General features: G+C 44.1%; 1 protein-coding gene across 1 annotated transcript in view; it reads right to left on the bottom strand.

Moving 5' to 3' along the window:
• The window catches only part of pappaa (pregnancy-associated plasma protein A, pappalysin 1a), a gene marked incomplete at both ends in the record, with an annotated part of 94638 nt that overhangs the window by 66650 nt on the left and 9853 nt on the right, over positions 1 to 18135 (bottom strand). The window contains 2 exons of the mRNA XM_079523991.1: positions 15756 to 15982; positions 16376 to 17256. Coding sequence (XP_079380117.1) covers positions 15756 to 15982; positions 16376 to 17256 — 1108 coding nt within the window. The remainder of the gene's footprint in view (positions 1 to 15755; positions 15983 to 16375; positions 17257 to 18135) is intronic.

The following is an 18135-nucleotide window of genomic DNA, read 5'->3' on the forward strand; positions in this document are numbered from 1 at the left end:
TTGCAAATGAACTCAAGCCCCTCTGAAGTGAACCGGTTCACCTCTAGCCCCCGTTGGGGTTCACTTGACCTGCGCATTGTGAACACCAAGCACTTCACATCGCCCTTTGAATTTGAGCCCTTTACAGTCATTGGTTCATTGTATTTGAGACCTCTATATAGCCAGCGGTTCTCAAGCGATTTTGTGCGGGCCTGCGGGGTAGTTTCGGGTGGCCCGCGAACGCCTTTGGGATTTCAAGTGGGCTCTGTATTCCATAAAAGATAGAGAACCACTGATCCTATCCGATATTAAACTAGAAAGGCAGTTCCTGCAGAAACTGTGTGGGCTCGCTGAAAACCCGCAATGTATATGATGTAAGTAGAAAATCTATTAAAGCTGAAGAAAATGTTTAAAGAAATTACAGCGGAAATGGACCATTGGCCTGGCGCCGTGATGATTGATGGTGACGTGAAGTGAAGAAAAGTACAAGCATAAACACCTGTTACTTTTCAGGATAAAAAAGAAAACAGCAACAGTAGCACATCTGTAAGCTCAAAACGAGCTTGCAGATGTGCTACGTCTGACGCTTTCGTTGATGTATACGAAAGAAAAGTTAAAATATGGAGATAAGAGGTTTCTGTCCGACAGCGACGTTATGCGAGTATATCCTTCAACACAATATTGTACTGTCCATTTAATCGACGCAAATCTTATGATGCTGAGTCGACTGAAACCAAAACATTGCAGGTGGCTAAAATATGACACACGTGAATTGCATTTCATTCCAAAGACTGACTTAATCAAAATTTGCTGTCAAAATCAACACTGTTGATCATTTCCATCCAATACAGCAGGGTGACTGTGAGCTGCAGTGGGGGGGGGGGGGGGGGGGGGCACTACACTAGCAGAGGACCAGGGGGTTAAGCAGAGAGAGAGAGAGAGAGAGAGAGAGAGAGAGAGCAGATGATATATAAGGTCCCTCTTCCTAATAATTTCAGGAATTTCATTATTTCCTCGGAAAATATTTGTCCAGCTTTTTTGGCCAGGCATGAGGGGGAGAGAGGGGTCATGAGGGGGAGAGAGGGGTCATGGGGGTTTTAATGCTGAGATGAGTAAGTGAGCGCCGGGGTGGATAGAAGCTGCCTGCGACTACTGTACGGGTCAGAGCCTGACTAATTTACCTTCAATTACGTCTAATGCACTTGGCTCCGTTACAACAACAGAACGTGCATCAGATGTTGAATGAAGGTGGACAGACACACACACACACACACACACACACACACACACACACACACACACACACACACACACACACACACACACACACACACACACACACACACACACACACAGTGAAAACAGCAGGTTATTATAGCATGACCAACCGAAAACGTCTGTGTCGGGTTGAAACCTCTTATCTCCATATTTTCACTTTTTGTATTGTTCTTTTTTTTTTCTCCAGTGTTGATTTTGACAGCACATTTAGATTTTAGTTTTAGTCATAGTCTCTTGAATAGTTTTCATTTAGTTTTAGTCACATTTTAGTCATCTGGAATGTTTTAGAGTTAGATTTGGTCGACTAAATATCATAAGATTTTAGTCGACTACATCTAAAGTTGATTTAGTCGACTAAAATGTATTTTGGCGGGCGTCGATGCTGTTGTAATGACGGATCTTACACTTGCTGAAAATAGCCGATCTACAATCTCACAACGCGTTGCAGCGATCTGCTATGTTCAGCATGCAACCAAGTGTAAAATGACTTATACTGGATCTCTTGTCCACTAGTCCCTTCCTAACATTTTAGTCTAGTTTTTATTTGTTGACGAAATTCAGTATATTCAGTATATCCAGTCTTAGTTTTAGTCATCATAGCTTAGTTATCATTTAGTTTCCATTTAGTTTAGGACATGTTTTGTCATAGTATTAGTCGACAAAATCGACACAGTTTCTCCATGAATTAACGCTCCACTTGATCACGCTACAGCGTCACTCACAAAAGCATCAAAAGTAGCAGATCTAAGAGCTCGAAGCCTGGGCTTGTAGATCTGCTACTTTTGCTGTTTTTTGGCAAACAATGTTTTTTGGACATGAGTGTGTAATACCTAACATCCGTCTAACAATAGAATATAGGCACAATGAAACTATAAGTATACACACACTGTTTGTACTATAGTTTCATTGTATAGATATTCTACTACTGATGTAAGGTTCTTAGTTTGCTTATGATCCTTGATGACTATTTCTATGCATTTGATGCATTACCTTGTGTTGTTCTTGCTTACTGTATCGCTCTGGATTAAGTAAGAGCTGCCTAAATTGCAAATTGTGCATGTGTGCGTGTGTGTGTGCATGCGTGCGTGCGTGCGTATGTGCGTGCGTGCGTGCTCTGGTTCCCTACGTAAGGTCCTTCAGGGGGGTTTCCATGGGATGCCCAGCTAAATGATTGATAGGACCCAAATGGACACTTGCAGTTCTGTGTAACTCAGGAAGTACAAGCAAATGTAACCGAATGGACCTGTAACCAAAAGGTCCCCCAGGTACAGGGAGTGAGACCTTGTTTCCCCATGAAGCAGGCGAGGGGACTTCTTAAGTATCCCCGGTGGTCTTGTTGGAGTGGGAGATGGATAATGTTAAGCTGCAGGTAGCCGTACTGCGTTCACTGTGCCACACCGTTTTGATAAAGTAAGATCCGTCCGGGTAGCTCAGTCGGTATAGAGCACTTGCACTCGGTGAAAGAGTAGCACGGTTTGGGTGCACCTGCTGCGGCAAGTCGTGCGGTGAGTACTGGGAGCTGACGGTAGGTGTTGCACTCCATTTCAGCAATCCATCTCCCACGTGTTTAGTCTAGCGCACTGCGAAGCGGGATAGCACTCTGGCTGATGCCGACAATAAGGCTCTCCGACTGACTTACTCAAACCATTTGGGACGGGAACGCATCCGTGTCAATGTGTCTGTGTTTAACCACTTTAACCATTATTTAGATCTACAAGCTCTGAGCTTGTAGATGTGCTATTTTTTTTCAATTGTGTGGCGCAAATCGTGTGACGCAAATCTTTAAATATATGCTTTCACAGCAAACGTTTTAACTCAAATATTTGCTTCTGGGGGATCCCTTGAACAACAAATGTCTTAAAAGTGTGTTAATAATGCGTTATAAACATGGGCTGCATAGCAAGTGTTACCCATATTTCCATATGGGGGTCAGCGACCAATTACATGTCATTCTGGGGGTCCTTGACATGAAATAGTTTGAGGACCACTGATATAGAATTATAGGGTTTTGTAGAATCTGGCCTCAGTCATAAATGGGTAAAAGCTCTTGATCTACCAGTCATTCCCCTCAGATTCAGCACCTCCCTAGAGGCGGTTCCAAATGGACCCGTATACGGATAATACATGTAACTCTGAGAGTGTACTACAAATGGAACAAAATTAACCCATAATCTCAGAGTTGTGGGTTACAGCTTTATCCAATCACTTAAACCCGCTGTTAGTAAAAACAGCAAAAAAAAACACCTGATTTGCGTTCTTTTTTCGATCTAATCAAATCCAATCTCTTAGACACAACTTAGATTTCTGCTATTTTTGGGGGCGAATGTTCAGCGCCAGAATGAGGAGTAATACTATGGCTTCATCGCTGTCAACCTCCTCTCTTTTTCACTATAGCTACGCCTCTGCTCCTTAGATCCTCTTCACTAGACTCCTCTCCTTGCCAATAACGCTTCATCCCTAAGTGGCCTGGTCGCCCCCACCTCTCCCATCCCATACACCCCTCACACTCTCTCTCACCCCCTCCCTTCTCTCTCTCACCCCCTCCCTTCTCTCTCTCACCCCCTCCCCCCCCCCCCTCTCTCTCTCATGTATTTTTCATCATGGATGAGCCACTGGGGAAGCACAAGATTTTCCATGCATTTAAACACACCACTTTTCAGGCATGTCCTGGGAAGAAACTTTAAATGACTTATGATCAGAGAGAGAGAGAGAGTTTGTGCGTGCGTGCGTGTGTGCGTGCGTGCGTGCGTGCGCACGTGCATGTGTATGCATGCGTGAGAGAGAGGGGAATGGAAGGAGAGAGACAATTAGAGACAGAGAGAAAAGAGAGAAACAGTGAGAGACAGAGAGACAGAGAGAGAGAGCGAGAGAGAGAGAGAGAGAGAGAGAGAGAGAGAGAGAGAGAGCGTGTCCTGGCTGATGTCAGTGCAGGTCAATGTGTTGTGAGGTGATCCGAGGATAGGTCGGTGGCTCAAACTGATGTGCTAATGCTTTTATATCTGATATACAACTACGACACCCTGATACATTGTCTCTGCCAGGTGGCAGAGACAATGTCCAAAAACTGTTACTTGGCAGAATTCAAATTCAAAAGCATCAAAAGTAGCAGGTGTGCAAGCTCCAAACGAGAAACTGTGAGAGACAGAGAAACAGTGAGAGACAGAGTGAGAGACAGAGAGAGCGAGAGAGAGAGAGAGAGAGAGAGAGAGAGAGCGAGAGAGCGCGAGAGAGAGAGAGAGAGAGAGAGAGCGAGAGAGAGTGAGAGAGATGTCAGTGCAGGTCAATGTGTTGTGAGGTGATCCGAGGATAGGTCGGGTGGCTCAAACTGACGTGCTAATGCTTTTATATCTGATATACAACTACGACACCCTGATACATTGTCAAAAACTGTTACTTGTCAGAATTCAAATTCGAAAGCATCAAAAGTAGCAGGTGTGCAAGCTCGAAACACGCCACTTACACACTATTTTTGATGCCTTTGTGTGACGCTGTCGTGTGATCAAGTAGGGCATTAAAAAAAAAAAGTTAAAATACGGCGGAGACAAGACGTTTCTGCCCGACGGCATCGATATACAATTCATATAATAAGCCGATACATTTGCCTCGTATACTTTACATCAGCGCCGTGTTGCGAGCTTGTAGATTGGCTATTTTCACTACTTCTTAAAAACTACTTCTAACTTATGGAATTTCTGGAGTTGGCATGGCAGCGACGACCTTGCGGCCCCAGAACAGTGTTTAGATTGGTGCGGGGCCTCCTGGCTTCAGCCGTCATCCAGTCAGTCAACACCACGGCCCCCCAAAGCCATCACTCATCTCCAGCTTAATTACTGTACACTTTTCTTTTAGTACCTTCCACCTTGCTGTTGTCCCCTTTGAGGTCGACAGTGGTGGGGGGAAAGTACATTTTTTTCTTTTTTTGAGTAAAAGTACAATAGGATTGGTATTTTCTTTTTCAAGCAGCGGAAACGAAACGGAAGGTGAAGCACAACAGGTGGTTTGTCATGGCTTAAAAAAAAGTGCTAAGAAGGCGTTTTAACACATCTCACTCCACAAGTGCATACAACCATTAACGTGAGCCATGGTTTATGAGCACGGATGGAGGCTCTGGGTTTAGACAACTGGCTGTATACATTTTTAACTTTTTATTATTCTTTTTTTTTCAAGTAAATGATTTCAGACTTTTTCTTTTACTGTAACAGAGTATTTCTGTATTGCAGGATTGATGCTTTTACTGAAGTAAAAAATGTGAGAATGTGAGAAATGTAGTTTTACCACCACTGCGTGCATGAAGAGATGAAACTGGGGGAAAAACTGACAGAGACAGAGAGAGACAGAGAGACAGAGACAGAGAGAGAGAGAGAGAGAGAGAGAGAGGAGGGGGGGTAGGGTCTATATCCATTAACCAATCATAGCAAGAGGAATTGACGAGAGAGGGAGAGGTGAAAAGGTCAAGGGGGAACACATGACCCGTCAGCCCCCCTGACGAAGCCGGGCCAGATCTGTGTGTCTACGCTAGAACAGTGGTTCATTTTCATGTCAAGGACCCCCAAATCGACATGTATTAGGCCGCGGACCGCCATTTAATGGCATCTCTAGCTCTTGGGTGGCAATTTGTATTGTAAAATCACTGTTAATTTAACTCGTAACCCCTTATGGATTACAGACCCATAAGGGTCCATTTGGTTCATAACTATCTCTAATTTAGCTAGGGACCTCCTGGAACTCCCTCAAGTACCCCTACGGGTCCCCGGACCCCACTTTGAGAACCAATGCTCTTGAAAAGAGGTTCCCAACACGTATATCTATTCTACCTCCGAGCATAGACATGGTAACGCCCCGCCTGCCTCAGATTAGCCTACCGACACTGCCCGTCTTGCCCCAATGGTCTCACCAGACGCGAGGTCACTCCGTGGTGGGACATAATACAAGTACAAGAGAATGACAGCTTGGCACGCGCGACAGTAACTTCAAGAGGCAAACTAATATTGTTTATGCCGTTTGCTTTGATTGAATGATTGATTGAACACGTATTTGTATGATTTGATTTGGTGTTAAAGTGTTAGTGTTGATTATCGTGTATTAATCTAATTATAGTAAACTAATACTATTATACAGGTATTACTACAGGTAGTTCTTCTGACCAAGCAATTGGTTGAAATAGGCTCTCCAGGCGTGCTGAAATGAGTATGACAGCACACCTAGCTGTTAGAAGATTTGAGAACAGCTTAATCACATATAGAAATATCATCAGTTGTGCTGATTAGTGATTAGACAGAGTTTTGTCAGAGCAGCAGCATCATCATTGGCTTAGGATGGAACAAAAAGGGCAGGTCTACGCTCCTGTATATTATATCAGTTATTATGGTGGTACTTGGATAGCCAAATCTTTTCTGCGGTGGTACTTCAGTATGAAACAGTGTTATCAGTCACGACTCCAGTAATAATCTAATAATAATAATCTAATCTCTCTTTTGGGTCTCAAGATAAAAAAAGGTTTGGGAACCACTGGTCAAGAACCCTGGTTAACCCATTCAGGCCTGACGTCGAAATTAAAAAAAAAAAAAAAAATCTAAATCATGACAATTTTCGGAAAGATTTGAGGCACATTTTAACGATTTTTCAAAAATAGCAGACCTACAAGTTCATAGCGCGCCACTCGGTGGCGCGCTATGAGCTTGTAGATCTGCTATTTTTCAATAGCTAAATTATAACATAATGTTTAAAACACCAAAAGGGGTTCCCGCCCAAAATTGGGTAATGTGGTTAAACGCTAACGTGACATGGATGCGTTCCAGGTCTCAATGGGTTTACCAGATCAGTGCGTCGGGGCCCATTTGTGGGTCGCGGGCACATTTCTATGGGAAACCAGATCCATTTGGATTATTGTGTACACTAGCCGAGTCAAAGAACTGCAGGGTTCATTGGGTTCTTGCTGTAGCTATAACTTTACCCCCTTCAAGGACCTCTTGGGGCTTCCGGGACCATGTCCATCCACATATCACTGCTGGGGAATGGGGTGGAAACCTCATACAGTATGTCCAAAAACAAATAGTGTTAGCTTTCAGGATTCAAATAAAAAAATAGCATACTGGTGTGTGTGTGTGTGTATATATATATATATATATATATATATATATATATATTAGGGCTGCACGATTAATCGAATTTTAATCGAAAACGCGATTTTTGGATTTGGACGATGTCAAAAAAAGAAAATCGGAAATCGTGTTTCCCTTTAATTAGGGCATTTACGGTAAATCTCTCTCGCACTCGCCTGCAGGCTGCCGGGCTACCGTAGTTACTTCCTCCTCCCACTGCCGCGCAGAGAGAAAACCTGAAAGCAGCCTTAGCATGTCTGCCACGGGGAGCGATTAGGAACGAGGATTTAGTTGCTAAAATAGGCAAGACAATGTCTGTCACAAGTTGAAAAGAGAAGTGGCATCATTATTTTTCACATGGCCCATATGACGAGACAGAATCAAAATGGAAAAGCATTAGGCCTACAGATTCAGTGGCATTTCACATTGCAAAAGGGTGCAGGAAGAGTGGGCACCTAAACATTACATTGGCTATTTTTTAAGAATTAATTTGGACATATTGTAAACGTTTTCACTTGTTTAATCCCAAAGGGGATTTATCTTTCTTTGTTTAAAAGGATCCCTGGCCAGACAAATATGCCTTAAAACACTATACTTGCCCTCTATAACTAAAACACCTTAAATATTTGTATTTCTTTAATAAAATAAAGTTGGGTAGTGTACACTGTTTATCTTTCACTCAATAGGAACTGCTCCTGTCGCAAGTTGAGGATGTCATATGACATAATGTCCAGTCCATGTGTGGTCCAGCCCCAGGGAATGTATGGATGCACATGCTAATAAAAAGTATTTAAATATTGCTTTGATGCTCATATTATTCTTAGGAAGTATTAAGTTGTTTTTATTAGCATATGCATTCCATAGTGCTGGACCACACATGGACATATATCAACCTGCGACAGGAGCAGTCCCTATTGATTGAAAGATTCTCCATTTATGAAAGAAATAAAATATTGATGTTTTTATTTATTCATAGAGGGCAAGTGTAATGTTTTAAGGCATATTTGTCTTATAGCCAGGGATACTTTTAAGGTTTGGACTTTATTCCAATAGGAAAATTCACATTTGTTTGCATTTAAAAAAAATAAAAACACATTTTGAGACTGGATTTCTTTTACTGAAAAAAATCGAAATCGAAACCGAAATCGAGGTTTCAGAGAAAAAAAATCGAGGTTTTTTTTTTTTAGGCAAATCGTGCAGCCCTAATATATATATATATATATATCTCAGACCTACACGTTCAAATTTGTTCGATTGTGTACACTTGTGTGACACTGTAGTATGATCAAGTACGGAATCAATACGCGAAAAAGATTATGGACATACAGTAAGAGGTTTCCACATGACAGTGACGATATGTGACAATAATGAATACACTTGTTTTCCCATGCAGCAGTGAGGAAGCAGTGCTTGGAGATCTGCGTTATGATTTATCATCTCCAATATAGCAACAGCAGCTGCTGCGTTGTGGCAACATTTGGTTGGGATGGTGATGATAAGGACATCGCTGCATGGGCTTTGAGCTATAGATATTCCTGCAGGATGGGTCTTCAATCCTATATACTTCTAGACTTGAGCTATAGATATTCCTGCAGGATGGGTCTTCAATCCTATATACTTCTAGACTTGAGCGGCAGTTAATGATCAGTCCACAAAGAAATCAGCGTAGCCAGATTTAGTGTAGAAAATAAGCAACAATTTCTATGAAAACAAGCCCAAAAGAAGAAACTATAGGCCACCGTGAGCACAAACTTTAAAACCAATATACAACTGCAAGCGCATGCAACTGTCCAGTGACAATGTGATGTTGTGCTCCATTCACATCAAAATGTTCCCTGAGATGTAGCCACTTTAATCCAAAGACTTTGCGAAATACAGATTTGAGCATTCTTGCCGATGGTTCATACAGTACATCTCAATCAAGTCTAACACAGCTCCACACCAGCGCTCCACGTTGACTTTGTGGTCTGGAAGGTCCTTCATGTCCAGCGTCGCTGCACATGTACTGAATATGTGTCTATGTCTGCGTGCTGTGCCCCAGTCCCCAGATGAGGATGAGGTTCTGGATATGGAATGAATGGAAATAGCTTCCTTGGACAAAGTGTCACTGTGACAACTGCTCCCCCCTGTCCTTGATTGTTTATGAGGGGTTCAGGCTTCTTGTCTCCGCTCATACGATCATGGTTGTTGCTGTTGCCTGCGGGCTGTTCCTTGGGTGTAGTAATAGTCCGCTGTGTGTCTCCGCTCTGGTTTGGCTCCTTCTGCCTCATATTGTTGTAGTGTTGGCTTGTAGATCTGCTAATTTCACCACAAATCTGTCAAGTTGCTCTCGCAGTAGCATCACTTCTTTCTGTTGGTTGTTGAGTTGTTGTTGCATATTTCTGTCAAGTTGTTCTTGCAGGTCATTGATTTGTCGGTCCACGAGTTGTTCTCGCAATAGCGTCACTTATTTTTGTCGGTCCTTGAGTTCTCGCAGTAACGTCACTTCTTTCTCCTGTTGGTCATTGAGTTCTCGCTTCAATTTCTTCCTGCTTTGTTTTGCTCCCATCTTAAGATTCTTTTTGATCAAGTATCCATCTACTGTATGGTGAAGATGAAGTATTGATCCCATCCTCGTCGCCATATGTTGTCGATTAAATAATCGTCCAAAGATGAAGGAATGACAAAGTTCTTCAGGGTGAAGTATTGAGAATTTATTAAGAAGATTCAGCAGAGAAACAATATACAGAGAGTGAGGAACAGGCCTCCGTGCCTGTTCCAGCAGCCCCTCCGGGCGCAAGCCTCCTCCACCCTATCCTCAGACAGTCCTTATAGTCTTGTCTTAACAGAGATGCTATACAAAATGTTCATATAAGGATCTGTGCTAAAGATAAGGGTGACACACAAATAAGTATACCTTTGCTGACAGCATGGAGGAGTCAAGTCAGCTGTTAGATTGACAGCTGCATGAATTAGACACATTGGGCACATTGGTGAGCAAAGAGACATAATGGAAGGTAGATAAATACACAATAATGCATATATTTGGACTGTAGTTGGCATTCTAAAACTCCCATTACAGCTTGCAGATCTGCTATTTCCGGCATTAATACATTAATTAATTAATTAATTAATTAATTTGGAGTTCCTTGACATGAAACAGTTTGAGAGCCACAGAGGAAGCAAGCTCAAATAAGCACCCCCCCCCCCCCCCCAATAACTACCAATATTTACATGAGACTTTACAGAGAAACAAGCCCTAAAGGGTCTTATAATAAGCAGACAAGAAATGTCCCCGTCCCCCCGCCCCCCCCCACCCCATAATATCAAACACCAGCCAAAAAACAAAAGTGTTGAAATTAAAGGGTTGTGAAAACAATGCAAAATATCTCCCTGATCTAAATGGGGAGGGAGGGAGGGGGGTTATTATCAGAGACACTGCACGCATGCTGCTCTAAAAACTCGCATCCCCTGCTAGCCAGATTCCTAAATACGACTACACGTTAAGTGGTAACAGGCGTGAAAGGCTAGAAAAATAAATGCGAGAGACCTCACAACCATTGTTTCGGCTGTGCATATGTGCCACATTGTTCGTCCAGAATTCCACAATTATGGGGGAATGTGGAAATGTTTGTAGTGCGCGGCCTTCTCTCCGCGAAGTCTCCCCAGACATACCATAATCAAAGCTAAATAAGCAACCACTTGGGGAGCTTATCTCGATATTCTTTTCTTCTCAAGACTTTCAAAATTCTTCTTTTTCTCTTGGCTCTCCCTCTCTCTCCCTCTCTCTCTCTCTCTCTCCACACGACCATCATTCATACGTCTGGAGGGAGCGGAAAACCTCATATGTCCAATTTAAAGTAGTGAAAATGGCCGATCTACAAGCTCACAACGCATCGCATTGAGGCGCGTTGTGAGCTTGTAGATCTACAAGCTCACAACGCATCGCATTGAGGCGCGTTGTGAGCTTGTAGATGGGCAATTTTCACTACTTCTGTGTGGCACTCTTGTATGTGAGGTAGGGCATTAATTATGAAGATAAGACTTCCACTATGATTATTGAACCATTTTAGTTACAAATTACTCAATTGCAGATTTAGGATTATTATTATTACAAAGCATCCATTAACCAATTAATTAAGCCCTATTTTATTCTACTTCCATCTATTAAAAAATAGTCACAGTACGCAGTAATTAGTATTTTGTTTTGCTATTTTAAGTATATATTTATATATATAAGTATATAAGTTGTAACATTTCAATTCTACATTGTGGTATTGGTACTTTTACTTATTCTACATTGTGGTATTGGTACTTTTACTTCTACATTGTGGTATTGGTACTTTTACTTCTACATTGTGGTATTGGTACTTTTACTTCTACATTGTGGTATTGGTACTTTTACTTCTACATTGTGGTATTGGTACTTTTACTTCTACATTGTGGTATTGGTACTTTTACTTCTACATTGTGGTATTGGTACTTTTACTTATTCTACATTGTGGTATTGGTACTTTTACTTCTACATTGTGGTATTGGTACTTTTACTTCTACATTGTGGTATTGGTACTTTTACTATTCTACATTGTGGTATTGGTACTTTTACTATTCTACATTGTGGTATTGGTACTTTTACTTCTACATTGTGGTATTGGTACTTTTACTTCTACATTGTGGTATTGGTACTTTTACTATTCTACATTGTGGTATTGGTACTTTTACTTCTACATTGTGGTATTGGTACTTTTACTTCTACATTGTGGTATTGGTACTTTTACTTCCAGGTAATGATGACTGAGATGTGGTGGATGGGAGTGAAACGTGAGATGGGAGATGCTTTATGCTCAAAAACAGACACATGTCCTTGATTAGGTGGCTACATCAGAAATACACGAGTAATCTCACACAATAGCCCATACAAGGTCTTTTTAGTACCCCCCCAGCCCCCCCTGCCTCCGTGTTTTTTCCGCCATGACAGCATCCAAAAAACGTCGACGAGCATTCGAATTTTGGCCAATCGTGTTCCGTTTTTTCATTTTTCCCCTGGCGTATAACCACAAGGACCCCCTACAATGGCCACAAAATGTCTCAGTCTACTGTGTTGAGCTCCAGTGCGCCAAGTAACAAACAATCATACTACTGAATGCCTTTCAAGGTCCCTGACAGAAAAACCTCTAATAAATTATAAAGTCCACTTGCCAGCTTTCAATCATGCCCGTTGCGGTTTGTAGGAGAAAAAAAAACATTCCCTCTCCGGAGAGATATATGCACATTTGTAGGAAATTAATCTCGTTCCTTTTCTCATTGTCTCTTCTGCTTAATGTCACTCCATCAACAACAAAAAAAAGACAAAAAAATAAAAAAATAACACCCTTCTGGAAGCCAGGATATAGCGGCAACGCTTGGTAATCATGCAGCAACAACAAACATTCTTTGAACAATCTGGGACATGATTTCATATTTTGATTATGTTTTGAGAACAGTAATGGTTTCTCCACGAGTATTCCCCCCTTCTTTAGATGTATACGTCGTCTCTCCGGGCAGAAACCTCGTATCTCCTAGATTTAACTTTTCAACAACCTTGCTCGTTTAACGACCTATCTTCTATCTATAAATGCACCAACTCTCTGTATGTATGCACGTCTGAAATCCACGTAACTCGGAAACCGTTCGCCCCATCGACTTCAAATTTGACAAGCGCGTTCCACACCAGTGGGAAGTTCCTGGTGTCAAGTCCGTTGGATCGCCGGTTGTCCAGAACCAGCACAAAAGCCTCTGCCCAAGGTCCGGACAGGGCCCAAATTCAGATCGCCCCTAGATCTCCATACAGTATATGGAGCTGGCCTGTTCTGACAATATTATCCAATTGATCACATCTGATCACCCCCCAACGGGCACTGTTCTAGTAGGCCTAACTCATCAGGCAAGAGAGTCGAGCGAAAGCAGCAAGAATAGCCGATCTTCAAGCTCACAACGCGTCGCATCGTGACCCGTTGTGACAGTGGTGTCAATTGGGTGTGGCAAGCTATGGCAGCTGCCATACCTTGGCTCCAGGGGGAAAAATATAATTAATCAAATCTACTGTACATTACAGAGAAAGGGCATTAAACAAAATAATTACATATTGTGCAGAATGTTGTCGTTTTTATCCTGCCATTAGGTTACAGTCTTTTTTTAAATAAATGACTAATTTGAAACAGTATATACCCTATGTTGTTATATAACATGTATTGCATTGTAAGCGTTCACGGCATGGGTCAGTCTCAAAGACACCGAACTTAATATTTCTAGGAAAATGAAGGGAAAAATTGAGAATAACCGCACATAACAGCAAAGAATTCAGGCAAGACGTGAACTTGCCATACCTTCGCTTTTGCTGAAGGATTTCGCTCAATTTCCTGCACAAGTAACCGTTTTGGACATACAATGTTTCTACCGACAGCGACGGTATAATATACAGTATGCCTACATACTGTAACTGCCTCTGTCCACAAATATGTCTGCTGAGGCTTTCCTGGACACAGTTGCATGTCTTTCTGAAATGATTTCCATTGCCATATAAAGCGTGAGCCATGTTGGCCACTCATTTCTGACCTCTAATTGCCCCCTACACAGTTTGGACTGTAGCCGGGGTTCCAAAACCTGCTCGCTTTCTCCAATCAACCTACCTACCTTAATTAGGACCTCTGGGCATAGTAGGGGGAGGGGGGGGGGGGGGGGAGACAAAACCCTTTCTGGGCTCCACTGTTAGTTACCAAGAATGCTGTCCAGTTGTATTTATTTGGCCCCTCTGCCTAAATGCTTCTGCTAAATGCCTAAATAGTCAAAATATTATTGTATTCATTTTTGCCATGTACAAAATACAATCTTTAGGACTAACTGTTGCGGCATGTCATTGGCTGTCAATCGGGGCCAATGAATGATCAAAAGGTCCCGGGGGAAAACGGCGGGCCAATGATCAAAAAGGTCCCGGCAAAAATGCTAATTAGCAGTGACGTCAATCAATCTCAGGATGTCTGAATGTTGGACTGGCATCTGAGTCCAAAATGTGATTTGGGCTGCCAGTCTGAACATACTTGGCCTATGTGTGTGGAGCTCTGACTGAAGCAGACTTACACTCAGACATACTTGGCCTATGTGTGTGGAGCTCTGACTGAAGCCGGCCAAGGCTGTCCAACCCTATAGAGAGGACACACTCAGACGTACACTCAGACTACAGCCCAAAGGGTCAGGAGGACTGTCCAACCCTATAGAGAGGACACACTCAGACGTACACTCAGACTACAGCCCAAAGGGTCAGGAGGACTGTCCAACCCTATAGAGAGGACACACTCAGACGTACACTCAGACTACAGCCCAAAGGGTCAGGAGGACTGTCCAACCCTATAGAGAGGACACACTCAGACGTACACTCAGACTACAGCCCAAAGGGTCAGGAGGACTGTCCAACCCTATAGAGAGGACACACTCAGACTACAGCCCAAAGGGTCAGGAGGCAGCCCTATAGAGAGGACACACTCAGACTACAGCCCAAAGGGTCAGGAGGCAGCCCTATAGAGAGGACACACTCAGACTACAGCCCAAAGGGTCAGGAGGCAGCCCTATAGAGAGGACACACTCAGACTACAGCCCAAAGGGTCAGGAGGCAGCCCTATAGAGAGGACACACTCAGACTACAGCCCAAAGGGTCAGGAGGCAGCCCTATAGAGAGGACACACTCAGACTACAGCCCAAAGGGTCAGGAGGCAGCCCTATAGAGAGGACACACTCAGACTACAGCCCAAAGGGTCAGGAGGCAGCCCTATAGAGAGGACACACTCAGACTACAGCCCAAAGGGTCAGGAGGCAGCCCTATAGAGAGGACACACTCAGACTACAGCCCAAAGGGTCAGGAGGCAGCCCTATAGAGAGGACACACTCAGACTACAGCCCAAAGGGTAAGGAGGACTGTCCAACCCTATAGAGAGGACACACTCAGACTACAGCCCAAAGGGTCAGGAGGCAGTGGGATTGGATATCGTCGCTGTCAGGCAGAAACCTCTTATCTCCATATTTTAACTTTTGGTGTGTGTGTGTGTGTGTGTGTGTGTTTTTGTTTTGTTTTGTTGTTGTAAATTAACGCCCTATTTGATCATACAATAGCATCATACAAAAGCATCAAAAGTAGCAGATCCGCAAACTCGAAACAGCGCTTTTCGAGCTTGTCAATCTGCTACTTTGCCGCGTGGGGTTTGAATTCGAACCCCGAAAGATAACAGTCATGGACATAATGGTTTCCACCCAACAGAGACAATATCTAAAACTCTCCTCAGGGACGCCAAAATTGTATTAACCCGCTTAAAATAACATCACACCAAAAAACTGCATACTGCAGCGCTCTGGTTTCATGCAAACATAACGTGAAGAACGTGATCTTACTTGTGAGGCGACGAGCGGTTGAAGCACGTCTTGGTCACGTCCGTGGCGTTGGGGTTGCAGCAGTCTCCCAGGTCGTAGAAGAAGTTCTCCCAGTTGCACTCGGGGTCGCACACCCCGTTGCCTTGCTTGTACTCGGGGCAGCGGCTCCGGTGGCCGGACATGCAGTCGCCCGCGTCGAACCCCGTGAGTGGGTGGTTGCACTCCGGGTCGCACGCGTCGTCGCCCACCTTCAAGGGTTGATTTTAGGGCAGCAACACATTTAGATTTTAGTTTTTAGTTGTAGTCTTTTGAATAAAGTTTCATTTCGTTGTCATATTGTCTGGTTTTAGTCGACTGAATGTCATGCGAGTTTAGTCGACTAAATCTAGTTGTTTTTTTGCAGTCAACTGTAAAATGACTTGTGTCTTTTACTTATACTGCATCTCTTGTCCACTAGTCCCTCCCTTAGTCTAGTTTTAATTTGTTGAGAAAATTGTCAATATATTCAGTCTTAGTTTTAGTCATCACAGCTTAGTTTTCATTTAGTTTCCATTTACTTTATCTGTGAAAACAAAAAGGTGGTCGACGGACATTTATGCGTCACACGGTTTCAATCGGTACGAAATCAAACACTGGCCCACCTTGCTGATGTCACAGTTGGCCAGGATAAGCCGGTGGCGGAGCGAGGAGTTGGTGACGTTGTGCACGCTCAGCTCCCACGTGATGTTGTACGGGCCGAAGGCCTCGTTGAGCCGCTGGTGCTGCAGGCTGATCTGGTGGTCGGACACGGTCGGGCGCCGACGCCCGTCGTCCCACACGTTGACCACACGGTAGCGCACCGTCTTGGGCCGGCGGAAGGTCCACAGGGCGTTGTAGTTGCGGATGACCTCCACGTTGTCGCATACGGTCTGGCCACACGCCGGCGGCTCCAGGGTAGTGTCCAGGAATCCCTCGCCACCGCCGCCGCCGTGCGCAAAACTTGGCCGCCCGCCGCCGCCTGCCTGCTGCTGCTCGGGCATGGGAAAGTTTCCGTCCTTCACGGTCAGCCATTTCCGCACCGGGTGCTCGAAGGTCTCTCTGATGACGAGCTGAGGGATGTCCTGGGGGTCCTCGTGGCCGCGCATGTCCCGGATGATGTGCCTCTGCGCTCGGGCCTGCCTCCAGAGACCCACCCTGTCCACGGCGCCCCGATAATTGTGATTCAGCGCGTTCCCGCCGATCATTAACACCTTGCACTTTTTGGTCAGGTGACTGAAAACGTCGCCCGACTGCTCCCGACTGACGCCCACTTGGGCGCCGTTGACAAAGAGCTTCATGTAGATGCCGTCATATGTGACGGCCAGGTGCGCCCACTGGTTGGGCACGTAGCGGGCGTTGGAGTGGATGGAGGTCACTTTGTGTGCGCGGTCGGTTTTGAGGGAGAAGAAAAAGCGAGGGTCACGGTTGCCTTGCTCGCTGACCGCCTGGATTCCGAGCAACCACCCTCGATCGCTGGAGGCGTAGAAACATTTGTCATAGAGACCTGAGAGGGAGAGAGAGAGAGAGAGAGAGAGAGAGAGACGGGTCAGTCAATGTGTGCGTGCATGCATGACACCAAGAGGTACATGAAGAAAGACACAAAGACAGGACAGAGAGGACCACTAAACAGAAAGCATCATTCTAAGATTCCCCTCAAGAAGAAAACAGGCCGGATCTTTAGTCAAGAACAAACTGAGCCATGAGTCAAGAGTAACATGCCAACTAAATATTTCACCCCTCGTTCCTTTGTATACTACGTTATTTAACATTTGGAGTTTAGTCTCGGTGGAGGGCCTCAGTGTACTGGCCCCGGCCCAACGACACATTCACTCCACAATTTCAAGCTCCCTTTTCAATAACAGCCACCCGGGAGGTCCGCCTCGAGTCACCCCTTTGCCAATCGTTAATGCGAATGTCAGTTCAGCATTTTGCGTTAAAGGACCGCTTCACCACTTTTCAACTCATCACCATATAATTGGGACACTAATGTTCATGATAAAATACCACAACTATTTTTCTACTCAGTCTGTGTCTCATAGGAGGGCTGTGGGCAGTTGATCAGTTGACCAGTGACATCATCGATCATCGTTAGGTAGATTTATTTCACAAATTTTTTTAGATTTGTATTATCGTGAGAAAATTGAAAAGTGGTCCTTTAATTCAGCACACACACACACACACACACACACACACACACACACACACACACACACACACACACACACACACACACACACACACACACACACACACACACACACACACACACACACACACACACACACACACACACACACACACACACACACACACACACACACACACACACGGATTAGTCTGGAACATTGTTGGAAAAATGCGTTGAGGGTTATTTGGTCATTTA

The sequence above is a fragment of the Electrona antarctica genome (genome assembly GCF_951216825.1).
Source record: "Electrona antarctica genome assembly, chromosome: 16".
NCBI lineage: Eukaryota > Metazoa > Chordata > Actinopteri > Myctophiformes > Myctophidae > Electrona > Electrona antarctica.